Genomic DNA, 27,297 nt, shown 5'->3' with positions numbered 1-27,297 from the left:
GAACTAGTGGAGTAATGTAGGCATACCGCACTTGCAAATGAAGCCCGGGATTTGAATTTCCCGGGCTTCATTTGCATAAGCCGGGCGCCGCCATTTTTAAATCCCGGCTAGTTCGAATCCCGTGCCACGCGGCTACACGTGGCACGAGCTAGGTAGTTCAAACTAGGCTTCCTAGTTCAAACTACCGTTACTCCTCATTCCACGAGGAGTAACGGTAGTTCGGACTAAGAAGCCTAGTTCGAACTATCTAGTTCGTGCCGCGTGTAGCCGCGCGGCACGGGGTTCGAACTAGCCGGGATTTAAAAATGGCGGCGCCCGGCTTATGCAAATGAAGCCCGGGAAATTCAAATCCCGGGCTTCATTTGCAAGTGTGATATGCCTACATTACCCCGCTAGTTCGAACTAGCGGGGTAGTGTAGACATACCCAGGAGGATTACCAATTCAATTTGGCTATAATTAAGGGCAATTTGGCTCAGTATACGGCATCTGAGTGTGCCAGTGCAGCTTCAACCTTACAGAAGTAAAAAAACAGTAAAAACAGGAGAGTGTGAGCAGCTGAAGCTAAGAGTGGAAAAGCTGAATAGGGAGCTATCTACATTGCAAATGAAGCTGGGGGATGCACAGGCAGCTGTTAGTTGTGTTACAGGAAAATAAGGATTGGGCCCAGACAAGCAGTGACCATACAGCCTGCAGGCAGTGAAGAGAGAAGTTGGAAAGTATGTTGGGAGCCCAGAGGGGCAAAGTAGCAGCAGCAGCAAGAGGAGGTGTGTGGGGGCACTGGGACACAGACACCTGGGAGGACACCAGGAATAGGAATAGGTGGATGGATCCTGAACAGAGAGATCCTGGATGCCCAGACCCCCCAGATGCTCTTCCTGAGGGGCCCTATGCCCCTGCAAAAAGGGAATTGCAGGATTTGAAATTAAAAGCACAACAACTCAATCCTGTGGCTCCAGTTATCACAAGGGTGGTAACAAGCACAGAACCTGACCCAAATAATACACAACGACAAAGGCAAACCAGGCACACCACTACTGAGATTTCTGATTTTACTCCAGATCATATAAAGGCATCTGCTTAGTTACTGGGACCCCTAGAGAAGGACACGTGTCTGGATTGGATGGTGAAGGTGTTGTCCCAGATTGGGTGGAGCCCAGCAGATTATGAGGTTCTGGCCCAGGCCTGTACTAGTGCTTCTGATTGGGCACTAGTACAATCTTCTAGTGATACACAGTGCTGAGGGGCAGTGAGGTGGAAACGGTGTTGCTGTCACTGGATGGGACTGGGTGAAGGAAGTAATGAAGGTAGTGATGTCAGCCAGACAACTCGGGAAATTGTTCCATGTAACAGAACAGGGCCCTGGTGACTCCCCAGAATTGTGTGTGATTATGCCCATGGTTTGAGGAACTGCCTCTGATTTTCACTACATTGGCTTATAAGACTGCATTGCTAGATAGTTTGAATTAAAAAATGAAAGTGATTTTAGGCCCACAGATCCAGATAGGGGATACCTGGAGTTAAAGCAGGATATTTTTTGAGCAGGAATAGTTTTTCGAGACACATGGGGACAAACAGGAAAAGGAAATAAGGATAGGAGAATGGAGCCTGTACTGGCAGTAATGTTTGCCAACAATGGGCCCCAAATCTCCAAGGAGAATGGGGGGAAAAAGGGGCCTGGTGCACAGTGGCATGGTAGAGGAAGAGGATGGGGAGGTGCAATGAGCAAAGGAGGAGGAAGAGGAAGAAATGGATATCAGATGCAGAATAGAGGTACTTTGGCTGAAGGTGGAAGAGATACATTGAGAGCAGAGATAACGGAGGAAACTCATGATGGACAGGAAACCAAAAGAGAGATGGGATGGGAAGCCCACAAGTGAGTTACTGAAGAGGGCTGCCCAGCTAGGGTACAGCTACACTGCCGCTTTTTTAAAAAAGCTATGCAAAATGCAGCATGCATTTTGCATAGCTTTTTTCAATCCTTTCATCGGAAAAGGCTTTTCCAACATTTGGCCCATCTAGATTTGGCCAAATGTTGGAAAAAACCCTCTTTTGGAAGCCCCCTTATTCCTCGTAGAACGAGGAATACAGGGGCTTCTGAAAGTGTGCGTTTGCTCTTCTGGAAAAAAAAAAGGAAGAGCAAACCCTGGATGCAGAAGTCTAGCTGTACCCTTAGAAAGGCAAGAAGAATTGACTGATGGCGCTGCTGTAAATCCCAGAACAGACCCTCCTGAACCTTCAGCACCACCCCAATAGGTGTGCCTGTCTCCCTGGACTTCTCCTATTGGCTCAACATCAGTGTGACAAATGGGGGCATCGATTGTAGGGACACAGCAGCCCAGCTCATATTACATTTAAACTGCAGAGCCTCAGCGGGGATAGTTCTTGGGGGCAGCTTGAGCCAGGGCTGTTCAGTCCTGGATCACGCCGGATGTAGGGACCACTGCACCTCTGCCCTCCCACCTCATGGAGACAGTGCTGGGAAGAGGGGGCGGGGGGAACTGGCTTTTAAGCTGGAATATGCTTATGGAGTAGTCGACTAGCCAACTCTCCCTTACATCCCTAGTTCTACTGCCAGGTCTAGAAGGAAATGATGTCTTAAGAGCTGCAGTGGTTAGAACACATGATGGAGTCAGGCAGGACTTCTGGGTTCTATTCCCAGGTTGTGTCACCTCCTGTGAGCCATACAATTCTATCCTGAAATGTGCATCAGCCTCTCTCCACTGCACTCATGCAACCAGCATCCCTGCAGTGGGCTAGACAGCCACAGGGAAAGAGGACTGGGGCTCCAGCGTCCATCCTGGGAACTCACTGCAGGGGCTGACTCACTCCTTCCGCTCTTGTTCTCAGCTGATTGTAACTCAGAGGCTGTCCCCAGAGCAGCATCACTTGAGCAGCTGACATAGCAGCCCACTGAGCAAGAGAATGTCCCTCTGAGTTGCCTGTCTGGGAAACCAGGGGGAGTTGAAAGTATCACACAAGGATACACGTAGCTGAGTATCAGACCCTTCCTGTTGCTTGGGAGAGGCAGCTTCCAACGGGGCTCATAGCATCCCCTTGTGCCCAAAGCAGGAGTTGGCATCCTCACTGGGGCAGCCAGCTTTTCTGGTCCCAGAATGGCCCCTCAGCAGGATTAGGATAGGGATGTGCAAAAGGACAAGAAATGTGCACACTGGCAGGGGGGTGGGCCTGCACTGGAATTGAGCCAGCAGAAGGGGGTTACTTGCTGCTTGCTACCAAACAATGTTCCTAGGGTCCTGGTCCCACCCTCACAATCCATCACAGCTGGGAAGCAGCACAGGGTCCCTCCAATAACACATGCTCACTGTGGCCCTGGAAGATGAATTGCTCCTCAATGTATTGTAGAGGATGGTGCCCTGGCATTAATATCAGCCCTATAGGAAGTCCTGGATCTGCACTTTGTCTGTAGCAGCAGTCACATGGATGAGGCCTGGAGCCATCCACTTATGAGCAGTGTTTGGCTACTGACCTGCTTGCTTTGATCACTCTGTTCCCTCCCTGCAGTTTGTTACACACACTTGTTGCATCTTATCTCTAAAAACACCATAAGCCAGCAATGGGCAACCTAGGCTAGTGAATGGGCCGCATGAGAGGCCCTCCTTCACCTCACTGAACCATAAGATTATCGTCACCAAGACAGTCTTCTAGGATAGGATTGTTTGGCTAACTGTGCTTGCCTGCCTACCTAGAATTTGCAGGATGCACCAATTGACATATAGCAGCTCTCTGATTGGATGCAGAGGCACCATATGGCTCTTACAGTCAGTGTTGTGCAAACAGGCCACACCTCACTTTATGTGCCCTTGCTTTATGTGTGTCACTTTAGTAATAATGGGAGGAAAAAAATACACAGACAGAAACCAGCAGAATCTGGTAACCCTGCTCACAGACAATGGGAAACAAAATGTCTCATGGGCCACACACAGAACCTCAATGGGCTGCATGTGGCCTGGGGTGGGGGCACAATTTGGCCACTACTACTATAAGCTCTATGTGGCAAGAATCAGGTCTCTTAAGTAGCTGTGCAGCACAATGGACCCCATACTACAAAGGGATGTGGCAATAATCATGCATTGCCTCCTACAGTGCCTTCTGGATGAGGGTTCAGCAAGTTTTGCAAACAAAGAATTCACCTTTAGCTCCAACTTGCTGGAGGGCCCCAGGTATACCCACAGTCACACAGCAAGTCTGGGACAGAGCCCAGGAGTCCTGGTTCCCAGTCCCTGCTCTAACCACGCCAACAAAACATGTGCTTGTACTCCTGAAGACACACTCTTTCCTGCTGGACAAGTGCCCAGCTCACCCTCCCAGTCTTCTCCCTGTTCTCAGGATGCATCTCCTACCTGGCTTTGCTGCCTCTCCTTCCCTGGATACTTAACCCCTGGCACTGCCCCATCCCTACATGCAACCCATCACAGACTGTGGACATGCTACTCCCTCTGGGAGGCAGCACTGGGCAGTAGGATGGGAGGGAGAGCCTAGGGACTGTAAAGGACCTGGACACAGCACTGCAGTGACACCTCTGCACGAGTGCCAGCAAGCTGCGTGCCTGCCCTTCAATAGGACTGCAGTCTAAAGCTGTGACCTTGAGAGCCCACAGCATGGTGTGCACAGGTGGCATTTGCACCCTTTTCAGGTCCCTGACTCACACACTGGCACCCAGCAGAGAGCCAGACTTGGCTACTCACAGCTGAGCTTACAGGCTCAGGATTTGCTGCTGAAGCCTGACCTTGCCATGGAGCTGAGAGCGACAGAGAGTCCCGTGGTGCTGGGCAGCCCGAGTAGCAGTGAGGGCATTGATGTCCATGCTGAATCTGAGCAGGGACATCAAAGGGAAAGCAGGCCATCAGACAGGTCTGGGGGGAGGCCACCCCATGCATAGCTGGGATCATGAGCCACGGTGGGAGGGGGGGGGAGAAGGGGCCGGGCCATAAGGAATGAGACTCCAGATGCAGGAGTAAGGTTTGGAGGGCAACAGTGGCGGGGATGATGCAGTCCGAAGGCTGGTCCCCAAACACCATTTCCTACAGCGGTAGTGGTCCGGTCGGGAGGCAGTTACAGCGGCAGGGCGGTGCCGAGAGCGGTCCCTCAGATGTCTCGCATCAGGCTCTTTCTAGCGCAGCTGTGGCCAGCCCGGGGCTTGCAGCGCTCTCAACGCGCCAGTTACACGAGTGTGAGCCCCGTGCGGAGCAAAGCGGGGCAGGGCGTGACTGGGACAAAAGTGGAAGGGCAGCACAGGAATCGGGGCCCCGGAGCCCAAGGGCCGCAGTGACGGATCAGGCAGGTGGCCGGGGTAGGCAGCCTCCTAGGAGAGCCGCCTGGCCGGCGGGGCAACGGGGCAGCACGGGCTCAGGGTGCGGCCGTCGGGCGGGAACAGAGTCGCTGCAGCGCTCGGGACAACTTTCCACACGTGGGCTGGGCAGCCCCGAACCCGGCCGCGGCGCGTGTGCTCCCGCCTCAGGCCCGCCCTGGCGCCGGGCTCGGCGAGCTCAGCCCCCGCGCATCCCCGCTCCCGCTCTGCCCGGGCTCCGGCGCGGGGCTCCCCTTTGGCTGCAACCTGTAGCGCCCCTCCCCCTCCCCACCCCACCCCACCCCACCCGGCGCGTGGGGCTCAGCCCGCCAGCGCTGCGGCACCCCGGGGCATAGCGGCGCGTGCTTACATGTCTCCCGGCCGGGCCGCTGCTCCCCCGCCACTGGCAGCTTGGCGCCCTAGCGCTCCGGTCCCTCACCCCTGGCGCCGAAAGCGCTCCCCGGTCCTAGTGCCCATCGCTTCGAAACGCTGCGTGCTGGGCCCCCAGCCGTGCCCCGTCGTCGTCACCCCGCTTGCAGCCCCGGCTCCACACACAGCTCTGCCAGTGCCCCTCCCCCTGCCCTGCAGCCCCCTGCTATCCCAGCCCTGGGCTCCCCACACACAGCTGTGCCAGTGCCCCTCCCCCTGCCCTGCAGCCCCCTGCTATCCCAGCCCTGGGCTCCCCACACACAGCTCTGCCAGTGCCCCTCCCCCTGCCCTGCAGCCCCCTGCTATCCCAGCCCTGGGCTCCCCACACACAGCTCTGCCAGTGCCCCTCCCCCTGCCCTGCAGCCCCCTGCTATCCCAGCCCTGGGCTCCCCACACACAGCTCTGCCAGTGCCCCTCCCCCTGCCCTGCAGCCCCCTGCTATCCCAGCCCTGGGCTCCCCACACACAGCTCTGCCAGTGCCCCTCCCCCTGCCCTGCAGCCCCCTGCTATCCCAGCCCTGGGCTCCCCACACACAGCTCTGCCAGTGCCCCTCCCCCTGCCCTGCAGCCCCCTGCTATCCCAGCCCTGGGCTCCCCACACACAGCTCTGCCAGTGCCCCTCCCCCTGCCCTGCAGCCCCCAGCTATCCCAGCCCTGGGCTCCCCACACACAGCTCTGCCAGTGCCCCTCCCCCTGCCCTGCAGCCCCCCGCTATCCCAGCCCTGGGCTCCCCACATACAGCTCTGCCAGTGCCCCTCCCCCTGCCCTGCAGCCCCCAGCTATCCCAGCCCTGGGCTCCCCACACACAGCTCTGCCAGTGCCCCTCCCCCTGCCCTGCAGCCCCCTGCTATCCTAGCCCTGGGCTCCCCACACGCAGCTCTGCCAGTGCCCCTCCCTCTGCCCTGCAGCAGAACAACGTGGCTCTGACACTGGTTGCCTTAGAGGCAGTGTTCCCTCTATTTTTTCCCACCACTGAGTAGAATGAATTTTCTTACGTGCACCAGTGTGGAGGTGATGTGTAACACAGAGGTGATGTGCCACCCATCACCTTCAGATACATGCACATAAGTCGTGGTGGGAGTAGGGCCAAGGGGGTCCTGAGTGTGGGAGGGGGCTCTGGGCTGGAAAGTCAGGGTACACTAGTGTGAGGGCTCTTGTTGGGGGTGAGGACTCCTGGGTAGATGGACCAGAGCCGTGGTCCCCAACCATTTGGAGCTGCTGGGGGTGAGGGGGCAGGGCCGTTTGCCTGCCGGGTGCCAGGGGGCTGGGACATTCGTGCGCCCATGGGATGGGCTGCGCATACGCCACACTCCCATCAGCCACGTGCCTGGGGCCAGCAACCCCATGCGCCGCGTGGCCATGCGCAGGGCCACCCATTCGCCACAAGCCTGGGGCCAGCGCCCTCCAGAGCCACACGCCCAGAACCGGCACCCCCCATAGCTGCAAGCCCGGGGTCAGGGAGGCCAATTCGCCGCACGCCTGAGGCTGGCGCCCCCCCGTAGCCATGTGCCTGGGGCGGGGCGGCCAATTTGCCACATGCCTGGGGCCAGGGTGGCCAATTTGCCGTGCGCCCAGGATCGGTGCTTCCCATGCGCCGCGCACCCGGGGCACGGGCGGCCAATTCGCTGCATGCCTGGGGCCGGCGCTCCCCATGCGCCATGCACCCGGGGCTGGTGCTGTGTATGCGCAGTGCGCCTGGGGCCGGCACCATGCATGCGTCACATGCCCAGGGCTGGTGCTGTGTATGCACAGTGCGCCTGGGGCCGGCACCCTGCATGTGCCACACGCCCGGGGCGGGGCCAGTCCCGAGCACTTGGTGGGCGCCCACAAATGCCCCCGTGGATGCCATGGGGCCCACGGGCACCCTGTTGGGGACCACTGGGCCAGAGGATTGGGATGGAAGGGCTCTGTTTGGGTGTGCAGATTCAGGGGGGCAGCCAAGGATGAGGGTCTTGGAGTGTAGGGGGGGCAGGTTTGGGGCTGGGGTTAGGTGAGCAGGAGGGGATACAAGCTCTGGAGTTATGACCTTTGGGTTTGGGCCAGGGATGAGGGTTTTGGGGTGCAGGAAGCTTCTCAGGGCTGAAGGGCCTCAAGATGGGGCAGGGAATTGGGACTTAGGCTTACCTGGGCAGCTCCCTAAGGGGGTCAGGAGGGAGGGACTCCTCCAGGCAGGCTGCAATGTATAGAGGGTTTGCAGAGAGATCTCTCTCCCTGCTGCAGCCCTTAGCCCCTGCACGGGGCTTAATGGGAAGCTGTATGGCTGTGCAGCTTTTTGGGGGGGGAGTATTTAGATTAGAGGGTTAGAGGCCTGAGATCTGTCTTCTTCCACTTCATCTGGCCCTTTCCCCACTTTGGGTTTCTACCTGTAACATGACAGAATCCAACTGTGACTCTTCAGCAAGTGTCTACCCCTGGTTCTCCCCCTCTGCAGCCCCTCATCCCAGAGAAGAGGGCCAAAGAATCCCACACACTAGCCCTCCCTAGCCAGGAGGGGATCCCCCCAGCCACTCAGATCTTTTCCACATTTGTCACCATTTCCTTGGTTTCCAAGGCCAGGGTGCCCAGGGCTGAACTTGAGCTCAGATCCTTCTCCAGACAGTGCTGTGGACTTCAGTCCTATAGGATCCCCCTCCTGGGAGGAACCTACTGATGAGCTGCTTCTGAGAGCCTCCTGGGGTGGGACAGGCCATGGCTCCCTAACCAGATGGGGGGGGGGGGAGGGGCGCAGCAGTTTACCGTGAGAAGCAGGGGTCACCTTGGGACTAAGAGGATGAAAACAGCAACTCATGCAGCTGGTTCTGCTTTTGTCTTCTCCCCAGAAGCCCTTTCATTTTCACGTGGTGGAGGTCATCCCAGTGTTAGCCTTTCTACAGACACTGGGATGGGATGCCTCAGAGTTTTGCTCAGCTCAGAGCCCTAGTTCAGTGTGGGGAGGGGAAAAACCCAGAGGGGACAGGCCAGGCTAGCCCTGTGGGGCTCAGAGTTGGGTCCCTGAGCTGGCATCTCAGTTGTCAGCGTTACCCCTCACCAGAACACCCACGTTACCATTATGAGAGCTCAACCCGTGTTCCCAGAGCTGGGCTCCCAGGACCCCTCGTCCCCCTGCACTCCAGCATGTAGCCCCACAGGACTCCCATCATCACCCCCATTCCTCACCTCACAGCTTTGTGCATCAGTCCCACATCCTCTCTCTCCCATGAAACCTCAGGACCCCGCTGCCTCGGGTTTACATTGCCATCTCACCTTCTCTGCCGTTCTTGACTGGACTGTCCCACTGTGTGTCTAGCACCCACAGGAACGAAGCACTCCTAATCCCAAAGCTGACCCAAGCCCTTGCACAAACTGCACTGCAGGGGCACATGTAGGAGCCAGGCCCCACCAGCTGAGAACATCCCACACTGGCTCAGCTGGTGGATGTGACCTGCATCAGCAGTTTGCAAGAGGAAGTAGCTTCACCCACAGAAACTGCAGGGAAGACTTCTCAGTAGAATGTGACCTGATTGGGAGTCCAGGGCTAAGTGCCAGAACTGATGAGGAAGGAGGCTGGGGAGCTCCATGGGGTGCAAACAGGCAGGGCCTTGGCTTTAGGGTGCTTCCCAAAGAGGCCCTTCAAGCAGCAGTACCAGACAGGAGCATGGACTTCAGTGGGCATAGGCAGAGCTGGAGGTGCTCCTTACTGAGCTACCTACCCTGCTGCTGCAGCACTGCACCCCTTCCAACATGCTAGGGCACTGGCATCAGTACTGGCTGGGACTGCAGAGAAGTGGGTAAAGGGAAGGATGGGAGCTCCCAAGCCAGCAGGAGCAGCCTCTTACCCTGGACACTGCCCTCTAAACTTGGCATACCTGCCTGGGCCTTCTCCTTGATCCTGGAGCATTTCTGCCTTTCCAACCCATCCTAGTGCTCCAATTCAGCAGGGAAGAGAGGCATGTGCCTGGGGGTGGGGAGGTGTACAATCCCACTGGTGTGATATGGCTCCCCTTTCTCTAGGGCTGGGCACACAGCTCCCTACTCCATCCAGTGCTGGATACCCTGCCACTCCAAGCGGCAGCCCAAGAAGTCCAATGACTGCCTTTGTGCCCATCCCTTAAGCCCTTATGGTTGGTTAAAAGACACTAGAGGCTAGTGCAGCCCAGCAGAGTTGCTGCAAAGCATCTGGAGTCTTGGCGGACAGAGTAATACACACCCCTTCACCAACCATGTGACCTGGGGCATAGCCCTATGAAAATCCCACCGGAGAAGTGGGTGATGAGCAGGCGTTACCTCTGGACAGAGTTCCCCAGGGAGGGATGTCTGGGCCTGACCTGGGCCTGGCTCATTCCCCAGGCAGCTCTCCTTGGGCAGCAGGGGGCAGGGGCAAGGAGAGGAAAGTTCACCAACTCAGCACTTTGGTGCTGTGGAATCACCTCCAGGCTGTATTCCCTGAGATGGAGTGAGGTTCTCTGCAGATCCTGCCATAGGTTCTGGCAGGGGTCAGCTGGGCAGGTTGGTGCTGAGCTATGATGGACAAGGAATGCTCCAGGCCAAGGAATGCTCCTGGTGAGAAGGGCCGGTTCTCCTGCAACTCGGTGTTGCAAGGTGCCTCTCTCCAACAATCTTCCCTGGGCAGTCCCAGGGAGCCCCCTTCTTCTCTGAACCCAGCCCTGCTCCCTAGTCCTGGTCCTCAGAGCACTCTGGGGGATCTGCAGAAGACCCTGTGGCATGGGACGCAGGAGAACTGCAGCCCAAGGGAGCCTCCACCTAACACTGACCCTTCTCACAAGGAGAGGAAGGAACAGCAAGATAGTTTGGTTTGTTTGGTTTTAATAACACTAATAATCTCCTTTCCCTGCTCTGAGCAGCATGTGCCTTGGGGTGTCTGGGGAACCAGCTGCCTGACACTCCCCCCACAGGGCTCCATCAGCTCCACTGGCACAGAGACCGGACCCTGCAAACTCAGAGAGAAGGCTCTGGTCGATACAGCAATGTGTCTGCCAGTGCAGCCACCATGGAGCCAGGCTGACCCTGGGCTAGTCCTATCCAGCAGTGCAGTCTCTCTCCCCCCCCAGTACTCCCATCAGCCTTGGGGAGGAAGCAGGCCCTGCAGGCAGCTGCTGGGTGAAGAGGTCCTGCTAGAATACCACAAGTGGTAGCTAGCAGGCCTGAATGGAGGAAGCACTGCCAGTTTCAAGCCCCCATGCAATCCATCCTGGGCTCATTCTTTCTTCCCAAAGAACTTTTTAAAGATGGATTTGTTCTTGTGGTGGGAGGGGGCGCCTTCCCTTGGGCTCCCTGGCCTGGCCACGAAGGAGTGGCAGCGAGCCCTGGGCATGACCACAGCCTGCTCCCCAATGTACAGCGTGATGGAGTAGCTGCTCCCAGCCTCCAAGGGCTCCTTGGGCAACGACACCGGAGTGATCTTCTGGTACGTGGCTGAAAGAGACGAAGTGTTGGGTAGGTTGCAGCTTCCCCTAAAAACATCATCCCCACTGAACTATCAAGGGGTCTGGAACTTGGAGCCTTTGCCCACCTGGCCCCAGGTCGGGGGGACTGTCTGGCTCACAGTCCCTCAATTCCTTCTCAGGAGGTACGAGCGCATTCCCTAGCAGGGCTCCAGCTCCAGTATGGCCTCCCAGGAGGGGGACTGTCTGGATAAGGGGCTTTGGGGAATGAGATATAGGGGAGGAGCCAGGAATAGAGCCCTGCCCGGGGGCTCCCAGTCCCTTGCTCCTGCCGCTAACCCAGTCTCCCTGTGCTGCATACCTGAGGTGAATGAGTGGGACCTCCTCTTGTGTGTCACCAGCGCATCCTCGACCTCTTGGGGCCTTGGGGACCCAGCACGCAACCACTGGCACTGCTTGTGCCCTGTTGTGTGGCTGTCGGGTCTGGGATTATCTCCTAATACAGCAAGGAGAAATGCAAGGGTAAGAGCTTATATATGTCAGACAGACAGACAGACAAAAGCTAAGGGTCCCTCCTTCCTCAGCACAGGTTGCCCTAGCACAAGCTCAGCCCATTACAGGGGTGCTGTCGTTACACTGGTGCGACACATGACGATGCAAGATCACAACAGGATGCCACTGTGCCAGCCCCAAAGCACCCCCGGACACTTGTACAACTCAGGGTGGTGATGGGAATGGAAGATGGGACCTTTCTCCTCTGGAGATCAGTCCCAAACCAGCCCTGGTCAGGAGTGCCCCAGCCCTATTTCCTGTTAGATAGCACAAGGGAAGCTGATGGCTCTTAGTCCAGGCACTGATGGCACAAGCCTCCTCATCACAAAATCCCCAGCTCAACAGACAGGGTGAGGCCTGGCATTTGGCCAAGAGACTCAAGTTAAAACCAGGGGCTGCAGAAGGGAGCGTAAGCGACTCTCCCCTCCTGAGTAGCAGTGACCCAGCACAATACTAGGAGGTGCTGTGCTGCAGGGCACAGGAGCGATATCTCAACAGAAGGTCAGTAGATACTGGAAGTCAATACTGAGCCTAATGCGCCAAGGGGTGCTGTGCTGCAGGCTGGTGGGGTGTGTAGCTCAGCAGGGGGCACACTCTCCTGTGATCTCAGTGCCCCAGCACAGGGCAAGTGGGGTCATGTGCACAGAAGTGGGTGGGGGGGGGGCAGTTAACTCAGCTGTCTTGCTCAAACTCCATGGTGTCTCTCCAGCTGGAGAGAGGCTCCTGAGGACATTAGCGTCTCCCGCTCAGCTTGGCTTCCTCCCACCACACAATGGCTGGTGTCGCTCACACGGGCTTCGTACCAGCCCGGCCTGAGAACGTGCAGGAAAGCCCTGCTGGTGGAAGGACTCAGGACATGATGCTAGAACCTCTGGCTCAGGCAGGGCTTATTATGGAGCCACCTACCCAGGAGTGATGGAGTAATGTGAGGAGCACTGCTTTGCCACAGGGAGCAAGGGAGATTGAGCCAGGCATCTGAGAAGGCCCCGACAGGCTGGGAAGTCCCGCCCCCCCTCCCCTCCCACCTGCTTGGGAGGCTGCAGAATCCAGTGAGTCCTCCTGAGTCCCATAACACGGCTGCAACCTGGCCCTAAATTTGGGCAGCAACGTGATCTCTTGGTTCTTGGCTGTAACAGGCTGATGATGTTCAAGCAGGTGGGAACTGCTGGCGCTTCCAGGCCCACAGATCTTGCTGGGTCTGGGAATGAAAGGGAGCGGTAGAGAGACAGATTTAGTGAGCTGGTCTCACCTGCAATCGGACACACACAGAGTTCAAGCCAGCTTGGACAGGACCCCTACTTGGGTGCTCTGAGTGGGGGAGGCATATAATGTAGGCCACAGCCTGGCTCACCTGAAGCTTCTTCATGGCCCAAGAAGCTTAATGGTGCTGGGAGGGGACACTAATCTGGGAAGAGCTGTGCACTCCAGCGAGGCTAGGGCAATAGCCAAAGGAATGTGGGGAGAGGTCAGAGACATAGGCAGGTAATAGAGGGAAACTTGGCCTGAGCACTGCAGCTAATTCACTGGATCAGCAGAGGCCCACATGGGTGGTTCTGACTGCTAAGTATTAACCACCAGCTGTTACTGACGGGATGGGGCTTTCCAGCACTCACCCTGGAGCAGAACTGGCCCCTTCGGCAGGCTGGGTGACTGCCTGGAAATAATCCACTTCAGGGAAACCTGTGGGCAAAGCAAATACCTATTGATAATGTGGGGAAGAGCCAGCACTAAGCATCCTGAAATCCACAGATGGTAGGGCCCATCTCGTGCCATGGTGGGCTGAACCACCTGGGGCTAAGGTGCTGACAATACAGGGTGCTCGGCACTGGTCCGGGTTTGCCTTTCTGTGCTCAGTGTTGGGTCAACAGCAGAGGTTCTTGTCTGGGGAATAGGTTATGGAGGCTGCCTTGGGCATGTGGGATGGGCTGGGGCAGTGTCTGTCCGTGAGCTGTGACTTTATGTTGAAATGTTTCCAGTTAATATGAATTCATTAAAGATAAGGATGCAAAAAATATAGGTCATTTACAGAAAATATATTTTGTAGAGAACCACTAGGAGACACTTAGAATGATGAAGCTAACCCTTATTCAAAAGCAAAACGCTTTACTAAGCAAAGGGGGAGGTGATAACCATTTACACAGCACCACAATTCTACTTACATGCAAAAATGAAATGGTGTATCAGTAAGAGATTAGATCATTAGTACAGTGAAGTCCCTTTGGACGTTAATTAGAGCTCCTCTCAAAGGAATAAAATGATTCCTTTTGTAATCCATTATCATACTGCATAACTTCACAGTGCCTCTTCCCTGAACTATATTTCCTCCACCTCCTTATTGGCTCTTTACATTACACATTATATAAATTAACATCTGAACCCAGGCCCTTCTCATACTATCAATAAAGACAGAATTGGAATAAAACATTCACAATCCTCAAAAATGCTCATTACAAGCCCTGCTTATAGCAGTTCTAACCAAACCAAAACGGCATCATGTCCTTGCTAACTGCAATATTCCCATCCTACTGTCTCCAGCTTCTCTCTCACACATCAGCAGCCTCCAGTCCCCAGACTCATCCACATTTAGTCTAACTTTCAGTCAAAGTCTGCTTAACATACCCTGCAGAGCCCAAGCATATAGTCTCACTGAGGGATAGTAATGGGTGTGGGGTGGTCTACACACAGCAATTCACGCACAATACTAGAGATGTCAGTGTGTAACTGAATAGTAATGTAAGTGCATGAAAACTTAGTGGTTACATGACTATTCAATATTCCCCAGAGGTGTAGCCGGCAGCCAGTGCACTATTGGCCCCACGTCTGGGGAACCCCCTGCCATTCCGTGCTGCTGCTTCTATATTAGATTATCAGCTTGTGGTGAGAGTGAGGCAATGAAAGCAGAGAACAAAACTTCCTGCACAGTTAAACTGATGCTATCCTGCTATCCCAGCCCTGGGCTCCCCACACAAAGCTCTGCCAGTGCCCCTCCCCCTGCCCTGCAGTCCCCTGCTATCCCAGCCCTGGGCTCCCCACACACAGCTCTGCCAGTGCCCCTCCCCCTGCCCTGCAGCCCCCTGCTATCCCAGCCCTGGGCTCCCCACACACAGCTCTGCCCATGCCCTTCACTGCTCCATCACTGCACTTCCTCTGGCTCTGTCAGTGGCTGGAGGGTGCCTCACCTGAGTTCTGCTGCAGTTTGGAGACCCACTGGCTCATGAGCAGCTGGGATGGAGCTCTCAGGAGGTACTCAGAGCCATCCCGCAGCCTGGGCGGAAAAGAGCGTGTCAGTAAAATGATAAAAGGATAACATTATGCTGGAACCCCATATTCACACCCTCTGGGCTCCAGGCCACAGGGCAAGGAAACCTGGCCCCTAGCCAATGCTGAGGCTAGCATTTCATTGGAGTTGCCAGCTTACCATTATCTGTCTATTCAAGTGGCCAATTAAGGCAGTGGTTCTCAAACTTTTTGGCCCATGGCCTACCTGGCTCAATATAAATCTTTCTGCGGACCATCAGTCGCTAATGGAAACTTGCCATTAATTATATAATTATGCCCAAGCCATTTTGCTAGGGAGAACAGTTTAATTTAACCCGTAAGAAAGGAAATATGAATTTAAATTATTAAACAGGTCAAGTGCTTTAACTTTTTCAGGTTAGTTTATCAATCTTTATTTTAAATAATGTAAAATATTAATTTATGTTCAACACAAAAGGTTTCAAAGTTTTCTTTACTTATAGCAGCAGTGGGGAGCCTTCTTTGGGTTGGGGGCTACTGACCCACAGAAAAATCAGTTAGGGACCACATAAGTGAGAAGCAAAAAACCCACTCCCAAACCCCCAGGCCTCACTGACGTGGCCCCCAACTAAGACATCTCACTCCTCTTGTGCTCCAGCCCCATGAGGGGAGGGGCAGAGGCAGGGAGGACCGAGGTTCAGGGCTTCCTATAGGCCATGTTTACTCTGCTGAAGTTCCAGGGTTAGCGGATTTAGTGGACCCCCCTAGGCTCTGGGGTGGAGACAAAAATGAGGGGTTCAGTGTGTGGGGTAGGGATGGGCGTGCAGGAGGCAGTGAGGGTGCAAGGTCTGGGTGGGAGGTAGGGTGCAGGACCAGGGTGGGAATAGGGTGTCTGACCAGGGGGAAGGGAGCAAGAGCAAGGGAAGATGCACAATGAGGCTGGGAGTGCAGGATCTTAGTGGGAGCACATGAGAGGGCTGGGGGTGCAGGATCTGGGCATGAGGGAGTGGGGGGCACCTACTTGTTTTTGCGCTGTGAACTGCTCCCAGGCAGTGGGAAGCAGTGGGGAAAACCTCCAGGCAGCGTGTCCGTGCACTGCTCTTCCCCCAGCTGGAGATGGGGGGATGGCAGCGTGTGGAGATGCTTCGAGCTCCGCTTCTTTGCAAACTAGGGGTCCAGCAGGGAGGCTGGTTTTTTTTTCTCCCCCCGCCCGCAGTGGAAGCCGCACTGGCACTCCAACCTCACAGGGGGTTGAGAGGCTGGAGCACCAGCCCCGGCTCCCTACTGCAGTGAGAAGGAGGGAGGAGGAGGGGGCGGAGCTTGAGCTGCAGACCACCTGGAAGATGGCTGTGGACCCCTGGTGGTCTGCGGACTGCAGTTTGAGAACCACTGAATTGAGGGCCTGCAGCACAGAGCTATGAGCTGGCCAGCAGGGGGCACTGGACTCATGGGCCCACCCACTCTCCCTGAGGTGCTGTGGAATTGCCTGGCCGGGGTTACTCACTGTAGCCTGAAGCAGTTGGTCTTTTTGGTGTACTCTGTTTCCCGGGCACACTGTGCTCCCAAGAGGTTCAGGGGCAAGGCCACCACAGAGCTCTGCAGCACAAGGGAGAGCAAAGACGACCGTGAGGCCTAGCAGGATTCCCTCGTACCTGTGACTCAACTAGCGCGTGTCCACCCTGCTCTGAGGTCGCTGCTGCGCCAGAAGGGGGCAATAGCTCAGGAAAGACAAGGCGGCTGAGCAGCAATGCCGTGCTAAGCTCTAGAGGCTGGAAGTACCCAGGGCGGGTGGCAGCGCGACACCAACACTGCAGGACGGTGACACCGTGAGGGGCAGAGACCGGGGTTGTGAGGGCAGCTGGCAGCACCATGCAGGTGTGAAAGGCGAGTGAATTCCTGTGGGTGCCACTCAGTGGCTGTCTGGGATACTCACCTAAGGGGAGCATTTTGAGTCTGTAGCCCCTCCCGCTGGATGCAGTGCCACTATCAACAAGAGTCTGGGAAACCAAGGCCACCTCCCAGGCTCACAGCAATGCAGCCCTTAGGAGGAGCACCCCATGCTCCAGCCCCCAATGGCCTGCCAGAGGCCAGTTGCAGCAGAGGACCCTGCAGGATCCTGGGGTAGCGGCCGGGGACTCCTGCATTGGTGGGAGACTTGTCCTGCCCCTTCAAATGCAATAGGCCAGGCACCGAGAGGCAGGCTGGAGAGCAAGAGACCCTGGTTCTCCTTTCAGCTCCTGCCATCTTCCTAGAGATCCTTGCTTCCCTGTTGGAGCGCCCCGCCCCCCCGCCTCAGCCACATGTCTTGGCTGATAGGTGAGGGGCTCATTTCCCCAGCCCTGCTTTCTGCAGCCCCCTGCCACTGATGATGATTCGCTCCTCACAGCACTCGCTGGCATTCATGCACAAGGCTCTACAGCCTTTGGCAGCTGTGTCAGTGCTGCTCTGCAATTGGAGGTGGGGGAAACTGAGGCACGAAGAAGAGACTTGCCCCGGGTCACGCAGCAAATGAGGGGCAAATCCAGAAACAGAATCCAAGAATTCTGAGTCCTGGCACCCCCAGTTCTTCAACCACTGCTGCCCGCACTAGAGCTCATCCCCCACTAGAGCCAAGACCAGAACCCAGAAGCCCCAACTCTCATTCTTCCTGCCCTCACCAGTGGACACTGCTCCACCTTCAGGGTCAGGCTCCCTCCCTCCCCCCATCTTTGGGAGGGGCCGGCTGCCCGCCGTACCTTGAGAGTATCCTTCCTGTCCTGGTAGAAGCACAGCGTCTGCCTCATCAGCACCGCGTGGAACAGGTGCCAGGTGCGACAGGTTGCCTATGAGATCAGAGGCAGAGGCCAAAGGTGAGGCCAAAGGCCAGACCCACCCTGCATCTCTGCCCTTGTTCCAGGGAGAGTGCCAGGCATTGGAACTGCTCCTGTTCGGATGCGGAGCTTATCTGGTCACCTGCTAGTGAGAGGTAAACAGCAGCAGATGTCCCCAGAGATCCCTGTGGCACTGCCACACAGGTCAGGAATCTGGAGAGGTACCCGTGTGCCAGGTCAGAGTGAGATTCCCCTTCCCCGCCAACACCTTTCTCCAGCAGCAGCACTGAAGACAGCTGATGTCCCAGGAGCCCCCGATGTGTACAGCTAGCCCTGCAGACCATGGGCGCAGCAGGCTGGGGCCCCAGGCTAAGAGATACAAACCTGAGTTACTTAATTTGGGAACGATGCTGACACAGGTGGGGCAAAGTATCGCCTGTCCTTGTTTGCAGTTAGCAGTTAGCACAGGCCCAGCACTCTGACGGCTGAACCGAGACTGCTCCCAAGCGCAGCTATGGTGGTGGAGTGAGCAGCAAGTGTCTGGTTTGGGCCTAGACTGGTTTCCTTTGAGATGGAGTTCAGGTAAATCCTGTGGCTCACATTCCCATGTATCATCCCTCAAAAGCCCTCAGCTTCCTGAGACCACAGGCAGAAGGGAGGAGACTTAGTGCCTGCCAGTCCCTACGCAGCCCACTCACAATGCTGCAGAAAACAGCCCTAGCAGAGCTCACTTTAGTGCAGCTCCCTCCCTACGATCCTGCAGTAGGTATGTTAAATTTCAATTAATCAACTAATCGAGTAGTCGACGGAATTTCCATCAACTACTCAATCAGTCGGTAAGGGGCGCACTTGCTATCCCACTGCGCCTCTCCCTTGCCTCTCTTCCAGACAGTGCTGGGGGGGAACCAGCTTTTAAGCCAGCTCCCCCCCCCCCCGCACCAGCTTCTGCTCCCCCCCTTGCTGCCTCTCTCTGATAGAGGCAGCAAGGTGGGGGGAGGGGGGGAAGCGACTAGTTGAGTGACTACTTGACTATCTGATAAGCTTATGTATATCGGGTAGTCAACTAGTCGCTTACACCCCTATCCTGCAAACGAACATTTGGGGGCTGTTAGCCCAGGAGTGTGGAGCTTTGCTGACTTCTGTGGAGCTGCGCTGATTTACACCCGCTGAGGATCTGGCCCATTGACTTCAATGAACCTGCACCAATTTACAAAAGCTGAAGACCAGGCCCTCAATGTCCAAGCACTAATTCCTCCCTGTTCGTGGCATGTCACCAGGCATGTTCAGGATTGACTCCCACACACGGCCATCGGTTGGCAGGGTCTGAGCAGGGCAGTACACTCTTAGAAGCTGCTGCCAATGGCTGGTATCCTGAGGACTATCAAGCGCTAGTTCCATGCTGTCCAGGGTCAGTTTCCCTGGGAAATGCTTCCAGTGTTTAGGGAATGCTGAATAACAGCTCAGCAGCTGCTTAGCTCCTATGACCAGGCACCGAAGTGTTACACAACTGGCCTCCAAACAGGGATGAAGCCCTGGCTTACCCTGCTTGGACAGAAGGCAAACAGGACCAGCAGGAAATGCTTTGGACAGCTGGGAAATCAACCCCCCAGCTCCACAGCTGGGGAACAGATGGAGAAATGCTCAGGGAACTATTTAGATGGGCAGAATCTGCCCTTTGCGGGTTTTCTCCATGTTACCTGCAAAACAGGAGACAAGATGTCCAACAGCGGGGGCGTCCCATGAGGTCCCTATGTGTGAAGCCTGGCTACTGCGCCAGGAGTGCTGCGCACCCTGTGCCACGCAGTGAAGGGAGCGGCTGTTGCTGGTTGACAGCCCCTTTGAGAAGCAAGCCACTGCCTCAGGTGCCTCGCCATGCCCTTGGGAGCCCTGAGCGTGGCGTATCTAACGTGGCATGGCTGTGATTAGAGAGGGCTCAAAAAAGAAAAATGCATTGGTACATCACAGGGCCCATGGGGAAGGCTGAGCAGCTCCAACTGTACCTTCCTGCCTCCCGTCTGCAGCACGTGCTTCCTTTCCAGAGTCCCTTCCATCATCTGGAACTCCACTTTACTGGGGGGAGTCTGCAAGGAGACAGACAATGAGCAAAGCAGCCCCATCCCCACTGGGCAGTGGGAAGGGTAGTCCCTGGCAGCCATCAATCCAGGGGGTCCCACAGACTCCCAGGAGTATAACTTGAGGCCTGCATGGCAAATGGGTCATTTGGGGCTAGTGTCTGTCAGCGGCATGACTTGTAACAGGACCATGTGTGTTCTGATGGGGCCATATGCTGTGGACTAGTAGAGATGTGCAGTGCTGCACATATTCAGAGGTAACACTGTGGTGCTGTGCAATGCAATCCTGTATCCCTGACCCACTAGCTACGTGGCTCTTCCCAGCACCACTGAGGGCCTCTGGCACCAGAAGACAGCAGTGAATTGCAGAGCACCAAAAGAACCACAGCACAGAGACCATCTTCCTCACATTGGCCTGGATTTGCCATAAGCCCTGTGCACCCTCGACAGGGCAACAAATTCACCTTGCTGCAGAAATCAGCAGGACGAGAACCCGGCCTTTCACTTCCAAAACACAGCCCCTCTGGCCCACGCTAAAGGAGCCCTCCCGGGCGGTACAGCAGCTCATCTAGATATTTGCCTAGTTTCACAACAGGCAATGGAAAAACCACTAGCACAGTACAAACGAAAGTGTCACACAGAGACTTGCTGATCCGGCTCGCTGTACTATGTGAGTACAGCTATCGCCCAGTCATGTTGTTTTAGTTATGTGGTAAAATGAGCACGTACGGGACTGTTCGGTACCAGTGTGTGCCGGGGCACTTTTGTGGTTTTATGTTAACTCCTGTAAGCAAGAAGTGAAATTTGGGGGTACGCAAGACAAATGAGCCTCCTGGAAGGGGGCCAGTAGGAAAGGTTAAGAGCCACTGGATTAGACTGAGCGTGGGACGGCATCTCCCTCTAGTGTCCACTCTCTGCACCCGGTCCAGCGTGCTATAGCTCAGCTAACAGAGTTACTGCTTCAGCTGAGGAGACAGGAGGACGTGATTTTGGTGCTGAAAGGCTTGGGTTTGACCCTGTTGATGGCTGTGGGTGAGGTTTGGCTTTAAGCCTTAGCATCGGCTGCAGAGGGAGTTTGGCTGGCCAGCTAAGCCCCACATGCGAGTGGCCCTTTGTGGCCAGTGCAGGTTAGCCAGGGAACCAGGGCTCGGAGGCTTGGCACAAAGCAGGGAATATCTACCTATCTGGCCCCGCTGCTGCCGTGCCCAAGGGCATGTGAAGGGATAGTACAGGGGCCAGCGGGTACCTGGCAGGTCTCCCCCAGGCCCTAAGAAACAGTACACAAAGTGCACAAACCTTGCGAATGTCTCTGTCCTCTTCCTGATGCTCCTGCTGGTCCTGAGGGCAGGTGCCCTCCACTGAGCCCACGGATGCAGCCTCCTTTGCCCCACGTGGTGCATCTTGACAGGGGAGGGATGCCCAGAACCCACGTGGGCTGCCCTCCCCACTGTGCCCATCTCTGGTGCCTCTGTCTGGGCTCTGAAGGAGCTGGCCTGACGTGGGAAGGGTGAACTTGGCCACCAGCATGTTATTTGCTGATGTTAGGATCAGTCTCCCACTGGAAACCTCCGGGCTCTGCGCCTTGTCTGCCTTGTTCCCCAGTGTGGGGTGGGCGTCAGAGTCTGCACAGGGGCTCTGCTTGTTGTGCGCCTCCACATTCCTCCAGATGGCCCGCAGCTCTTCCTCCTCCTCTTCAAACAGCTCGTGGTCAGGGTGGCAAACCTCTGTTGAGCCTGGGAGATCTGCCCCTTTGGACAGCCCTGATCCAGCCACCCTGATGTCTGCGGTCAGGCCCTGGAGGTCTAACCCAGACCACGCCACGTCACGCGGCTGGGAGCCAAGCTCGCTTTCAGACACAGGCGGCAGGGTTGGTAGGTTCGTACACCGTCTAGGGCGTGTCACCAGGCTTTCCTCCAAGGCCTCCCTGAAGGGGGCAGGCTCCGGCTGATGCTCTGGGGGATCTGCCTTTAGCTTGCCATTCTCTGTGGGGTGCTCGGGTTTGGCTATGCTGGGGGCCCCTCCTGTGCCACTCGCATGCGTAGTGGGAGAAGGCCTGAACTCTGCCCTGGTTGCTTCTCCGAGTCTGGGATTGCAGCCTGCTGGCTTCTCAGCCCTGCCAGTGCCCAGCGTGGCTGCCAGCTTGTCCCACTCGCGGCCAATCTGCTCGTGCAGCACACTGATCCGGGAGAGCCGGTTGAGTCTGAAGTCCAGGAAATCATCCCCGCCGCTGCCCTGGCTCCTGGGAGTGCATGGTTCTTCCACGCAGGGGGTGGCTCCCATGCCATGCGCCTTTGGCCTGCGGTAGCTTGGGTTGAAGCTCACCTCTTCGAACCAGGTGCCTCCCTCGCTCTTCAGAGCCTTCCGGAAAGCATCTTCTGGCCTGCTGGGCCTTTGGCATGTGGCCAGTGGCTGGCTCCGAGTCTCCTTCCAAGGGCTGGCACCATTTGCCTCCCTCTCTGCCCCACTGGGGTCCCACGGGATCACCCCGCCATTCTGCCTAACTTCCTTCCTTCCTGGCACCTCTTTCTGCACTACTGTAATAGCATCCTGGACGTCACCAAGGAGACCAAGGTCCTTGGGCAGCTCCAAGCTCAGGACAGACCCCAGGGAAAGGTGCCGGCAAGCACTCTTCGCCACTGCCAGTTGGGAACTGCTGGGCCCCCAGCCTTGCCTCAGGAATTCAGCTTTGGGACCAAGTGATGCTGCCCTGACAGTGCCACGGTCTGCCTCAGAGGCTCTCCCCAGTGGGTTTTTCTCATGGTCCTGCAGCTGCCCAAGCCTGGGGCTCGGCGCCCTCCCTGCCAATTTCTTCCCACTGCTGCACTTCAGAGGCCAAGTGTTGCTGGGATTGTGCTTCTCCTCCAGCAAAGACTGCAGCCTGCTGGGGCCTGCCCCCATGATGTCCTGCAGCTGAGCGTCCTCTGCCTTTCTCTGCCCATTTCTCTTCGGACTGCTGAAGAGGGAGCTGGAGCTGATCTTGGGCAGGGTGTGGAAGGTGGCCTCAGGCCCAGGGCTTGGGACCAAAGAAGCTTGAGCTTTGGTGGGTGCTCGCTTGGCTGGCCGGGGCACGGTCGAGCTCCGAGGGGCAGCCTCTTGAGCCCCCTCATTCTCCTTCACCTGCAGATAGGTGCTCACCTGGGAAACACAAGGGTGGAAAGACGTGAGACCCACCCGTCCAACTGCTCAGTCACCAGTGCCCAAGCCTGCCCAGCTGGGCACGGCCCCAGAACTGCTCCTGGTCTGTGATCAGCTCCAGTTTGGGAGGTACCATCAGTCAGGAGAACAATGGATTTCCCTCCAGATGGGCTAATGGCATGCACTGGCACAGGGCTCCTCCTGCCCAGCTTTCACTCACACATCACAGTAAGCCTCATTCTCATCACACAGTGGCCAAGGGAGTCAGGCAGCCTAAGAGACATTCCAGGATATTACAGTCTCTTGGCTTCATTGCTGGGACCAGCTCCCACAGTCCAGTTCTAGTGCAGGGCCAGCCCAATGCTGCCTAAACGGGAGCTGCACAGCTAACTCAGCAGCAGCCCAAGGCTGCTCCTAACTGTGTCCCCCATCACCTGCAGGCTACAGGTCCCAGCATGCAGTGCTCCCAGGGAGCTTAGTGGCTTGGCATGCTGGGCGATGCAATGCAGTTGGCTGCCCCTAGCTACCTACTGTGACATTATTGGATTTTAATAGGAAAGCGCTGATCATTGTTGCACCCACTGTTGTGTGTTTGCCTCACATCCTGGGCAAAGTGAGCCACGCGAGGTATAGAATGAAAGCTTCTGCCACGCTGATTCTGTTTGTGCTGTTCATATACATGTATGATTTCTGTATGTAAAGATATGAATCTCGGCTCTGTACTTGTATTTTAAATGTTTTCTGTCTGGGAGACAGTGGTAGGGGTGGTGACCCAGTAAATAGCTATGCTGCATGGACAATGGCTCGCGAGTGTTGCCAGTAAACATCTGAGGAGTACACAATAACCCCTTGCTTAAAAAGGACATACCATGGCTGTTGACCTAAAAAGGACGTGGACAGGTTAGTTTATCATGTGATCAGCTCCAGTTTGGGAGGTACCATCACTCAGGAGAACAATGGATTTCCCTCCACATGGGCAAGATTATAAAAGGATCCTGAGGATTCCTCCATCTTTGTCTTCAATCCTGTCCTTCACTTCAGAAGCATCTTCGCTATGGACAGAGAGCCGGGAAGGATCTGTTGACCCATCCTAACGTAGGTTCTACTCCAGAGATTTTTAAGCTAGCAGTTTGTTACAGCTCTGCTAAGAGCCTGCATCGAGAACTTGGTGACTGATGTATGGAATGTGCTTTCTTTAACAATTCTACTCTCAACCTATTTCTTTATTTTATTAACAAACGTTTAGATATTAGATTCTAAAGGACTAACACAGCATGCTCTTTCTGGTAAGATCTAAGGCAGCGTTTCCCAAACTAAAGGCCACGGCCCGGTACTGGGCCCTGGGAAAAATATACCAGGCCTCAGCGTGGCTGCCGGGGTGCTCCAGGCTTCCCGAGTGCCCATGAAGCACCGGGTCCCCCAAGCCCTAGACCAGGCTGGGCGGAGGATGCAGCTGGATGTTCTGGGCTCCCAGCACAGAGGCGTAGCGATGGGGAAGTGGGGGGAGGGCAGTTGCCCCTGGGCGCCACTCTAGGCAGAGGCGTAGCGAGGGGGAGGGACGGGGAGGCAGTTGTCCCCGGACATCATGCTAGGGGGGTGCTGGGCTGGGGTGGGAGCAGAGCGCACAGCACCATGAGTTGCGGCGAGCGGCGAACCTGGTCTGAATGGAAATGCTCCCTGTAGGATTGTGCTACTTCTGGTAGCAGTTTCCTATAGGAGCATTTCCTTACAATCGTACTGATAAGAAAATGCTACCAGTAGCACATTCCGCTAAGGTAGCAGCTTTCTACATTACACGAGCGAGCGCTGTTGGGCCACATGCTCCCTGTGCAATCACACCTCTGAGGCAGGGCCAAGCGGCAGAGGCAGCCACTGTAAGTGTAGGGTTACCCTGCCTGGCTCTGCGGAAGGGGGAGAGGGATTGGGCTAGGGCAGGGAAGCTGGGGGTGCCTGGCTCTGGGGGATGAGCATTGGATTACAGCGGGAGGGGGGTATTCTGGGGCACAAGGGGCATTAGGTTGAAGCAGGGGGGCTGGGGATGCCTGGATCTGGGGGAGGGGTGGGTGCATTGGGGATACTTATAATTTTTAAATGGGATACTTTATAAAAAAAGTTGAAAAACACTGCTCTGAACCAGTGTTTCTCAACCAGTAGAATGCTGGGGTACTTGAGAGAAGTCTGGAGGGTACATCAGCACAACTGAAATTTGGAGAAAACTTGATTATTTTTGAACTTTTTACACCTCAACATTTTATCACCCACCCAGCTATGATTAAGTTGTTTAAACAAAGGTGTTGCAATGGTAAAAACATTTTGTGCGTACCTGAAAACTGTGCTGGGGGTACTGATAATTTTTTAAGGGGGGGTACTTTATAAAAAAAGGTTGAGAAACTGTTCCAAATCATTCCTGTTGGCCTCCCTGTTTCCTTTCTCCTTTGGCAAGTTGGGCAGGCAGCAGTTTTGGTAAAAATATATCAGACATGTGCACACAGTGCCCTCTCTACCTCAACTTGTGCTGGATAATCCGGGCCTCAATTCTAAAGGAGTTGGCATTACTGAGGTGATTGATTCGCTCCATGTGTTGTTGTGGACAGTGCATGCGGGGGGCCTGCCCCAAACTAGAGGGGGTGGGGGAAGATGCAGTACAAGCTCCCCACCTCCTCTCGGGATCCGGCTCAGCTATGCGCCAGGTTCAGGGCCCTGCCCCATGGTGGCAGCGGGGCGGGGGGGCACAAATTTTGCTTTTGCCCCCGGGCACATAACACCCTCGCTACTCCTCTGACACTAGGGGGGGGCGCCGGGCTGGGCTGTGGGTGGAGGAGGTGCGGGGCGCTGGGCTCACCTGGGCTGCAGGAGGAGGGAGGTGCCAGGAACTTGGGGCTAGACTCAAGGGGAGGGATGGGCAGGAAATCAGAGCTGGGCTCAGTAGTTTTGCAGGATTTGGGGGGGAGGTGCAGGGAAACGGGGTTCAGCTGTGCTGTGGGGGAGGCATGCAGGGAACCAGTGTGGGGCTCAACTGGGCTGAGGTGGATGGGGGAAGGCATAGGGAACAGAAGGGCAGCTCAGCTGCGGTGTGAGGGGCTGGAGGGAACTGGTGCTGCACTCCCTTGGATTATGGGGGATGGTTTTGGGGGAGGTGCAGGGAACCAGCAGGGGTGGGCAGCTCAGTTGGGTTGCAGGGGAGGGAGGTGCAAAGAAGCCTAGTGGGTAGGGAAGGAACCAGGAGCCCTGAAATGACCTCCCCGGTCCAAAAAATCCCTCATCTGGGACCAGTCAAGTTTGGGATATCCTGGTCTAGACAGCTTTCTATCCATCTTACAGTCCATTTATCTAATCCACATTCCCTTGATTTGCTGGCAAGAATATTGTGAGTGATCATATCAAAAGCTTTGCTAAAGCTGGCACTGGGGGAGTTGAGAGGACCAGAAACAACTTGTTTCCATATTCATCATTTGCTGTCAGGGTGGTTAAACACTGGAATAAATTGCCCAGGGAGGTTGTGGAATCTTCATCTCTGGAGATATTTAAGAGCAGGTTAGATAAATGTCTATCAGGGATGGTCTAGACAGTATTTGGTCCTGCCACGAGGGCATGGGACTGGACTCAATGACCTCTCGAGGTCCCTTCCAGTCCTAGTATTCTATGATTCTATGATTAAATGAATGTTACTGGTCCTCCAAAAGCTCGTGAATGGATTTACTGGTTCCCATGTCAAAAAGTTTGGGAACACCGATCTAAGATATAAACTGACTTAGAAACGTGGCTGGTCCTTTGGGATCAGTAGAACCTGTTTGGAGTTGGTGACTCAGGTTTTCATAACCCCTCATCTGTGGAAGGTGTGGTGCTGGTTGTGGCACAGACAAAGCTGGCGTGTCCAAGGGGATCGCTTGTGTGACTTCTTGCTGGCCAGACTGGCAGCTGAGGTGCTCTTTGTGACTAGTTTGGTGTGCCTTACAGAGGACCCCAATCTTGGGCTGTAAGTAGCCCTGGTTCTAAGCAGTTTGCCCTGACTGGACCCTCACAGCAGTGAACTCAACCCCCCTGTTATAATACATCTAAAGAGGCTGGTGGTTGCAAGTTGTGATGCAGAGCCCCAGATGTCCTGTCTGGCTGCCCCACTACAGCAGAGGCTGGACGGTTCAAACAGCACAGATCCCCTCCCTGCATCCTTTGCTGGCAGGAGCCCATCTAGCAAAGGAGCCTCAGTCATTGCTGGTCCCTGGTGCTGGGATTTTGTTCCCTCATGTATGTACCAAGTGAAAGGACTCAAGCACTTGGGACTTGCTCTGTCCTTACATTCCCCACCAGTCAGTGAAAGCACCTTTTCCTTTCTCTAAGTCACCTCCACTCTCTTCCATGCTCAGAGTTTCCTG

The 27,297-nt window shown here is 55.7% G+C and overlaps 2 protein-coding genes across 6 annotated transcripts in view; both read right to left on the bottom strand.

The window, feature by feature from the left end:
- SLC29A1 (solute carrier family 29 member 1 (Augustine blood group)) overlaps positions 1-5,813 on the bottom strand; it is a 79,823-nt gene extending 74,010 nt beyond the window's left edge. Inside the window, exon 1 of one of the 2 annotated variants that reach the window (XM_075925044.1) lies at positions 5,680-5,813. The gene's annotated coding sequence lies outside the window, so the exon portion shown is untranslated. The remainder of the gene's footprint in view (positions 1-5,679) is intronic. The other variant, XM_075925046.1, reaches the window with a different exon arrangement.
- Positions 5,814-9,381: 3,568 nt separating this feature from the next.
- Positions 9,382-27,297, bottom strand: part of LOC102448657 (uncharacterized) — a 58,695-nt gene continuing 40,779 nt past the window's right edge. For all 4 annotated transcript variants that reach the window (XM_075925031.1, XM_075925032.1, XM_075925033.1 and 1 more), the window contains 9 exons: positions 21,086-22,924; positions 19,718-19,798; positions 17,643-17,729; positions 16,412-16,503; positions 14,850-14,935; positions 13,284-13,350; positions 12,696-12,868; positions 11,480-11,614; positions 9,382-11,149 (listed from right to left, as the gene is read on the bottom strand). In XM_075925031.1, coding sequence (XP_075781146.1) covers positions 10,932-11,149; positions 11,480-11,614; positions 12,696-12,868; positions 13,284-13,350; positions 14,850-14,935; positions 16,412-16,503; positions 17,643-17,729; positions 19,718-19,798; positions 21,086-22,924 — 2,778 coding nt within the window. In that variant the 3' untranslated portion in view covers positions 9,382-10,931. The remainder of the gene's footprint in view (positions 11,150-11,479; positions 11,615-12,695; positions 12,869-13,283; positions 13,351-14,849; positions 14,936-16,411; positions 16,504-17,642; positions 17,730-19,717; positions 19,799-21,085; positions 22,925-27,297) is intronic.

The sequence above is a fragment of the Pelodiscus sinensis genome, chromosome 3 (genome assembly GCF_049634645.1).
Source record: "Pelodiscus sinensis isolate JC-2024 chromosome 3, ASM4963464v1, whole genome shotgun sequence".
NCBI classification, from domain to species: Eukaryota; Metazoa; Chordata; order Testudines; family Trionychidae; genus Pelodiscus; species Pelodiscus sinensis.
Note: the sequence above shows the minus strand (reverse complement) of the source record. Positions and strands in the feature narration are given on the sequence as shown.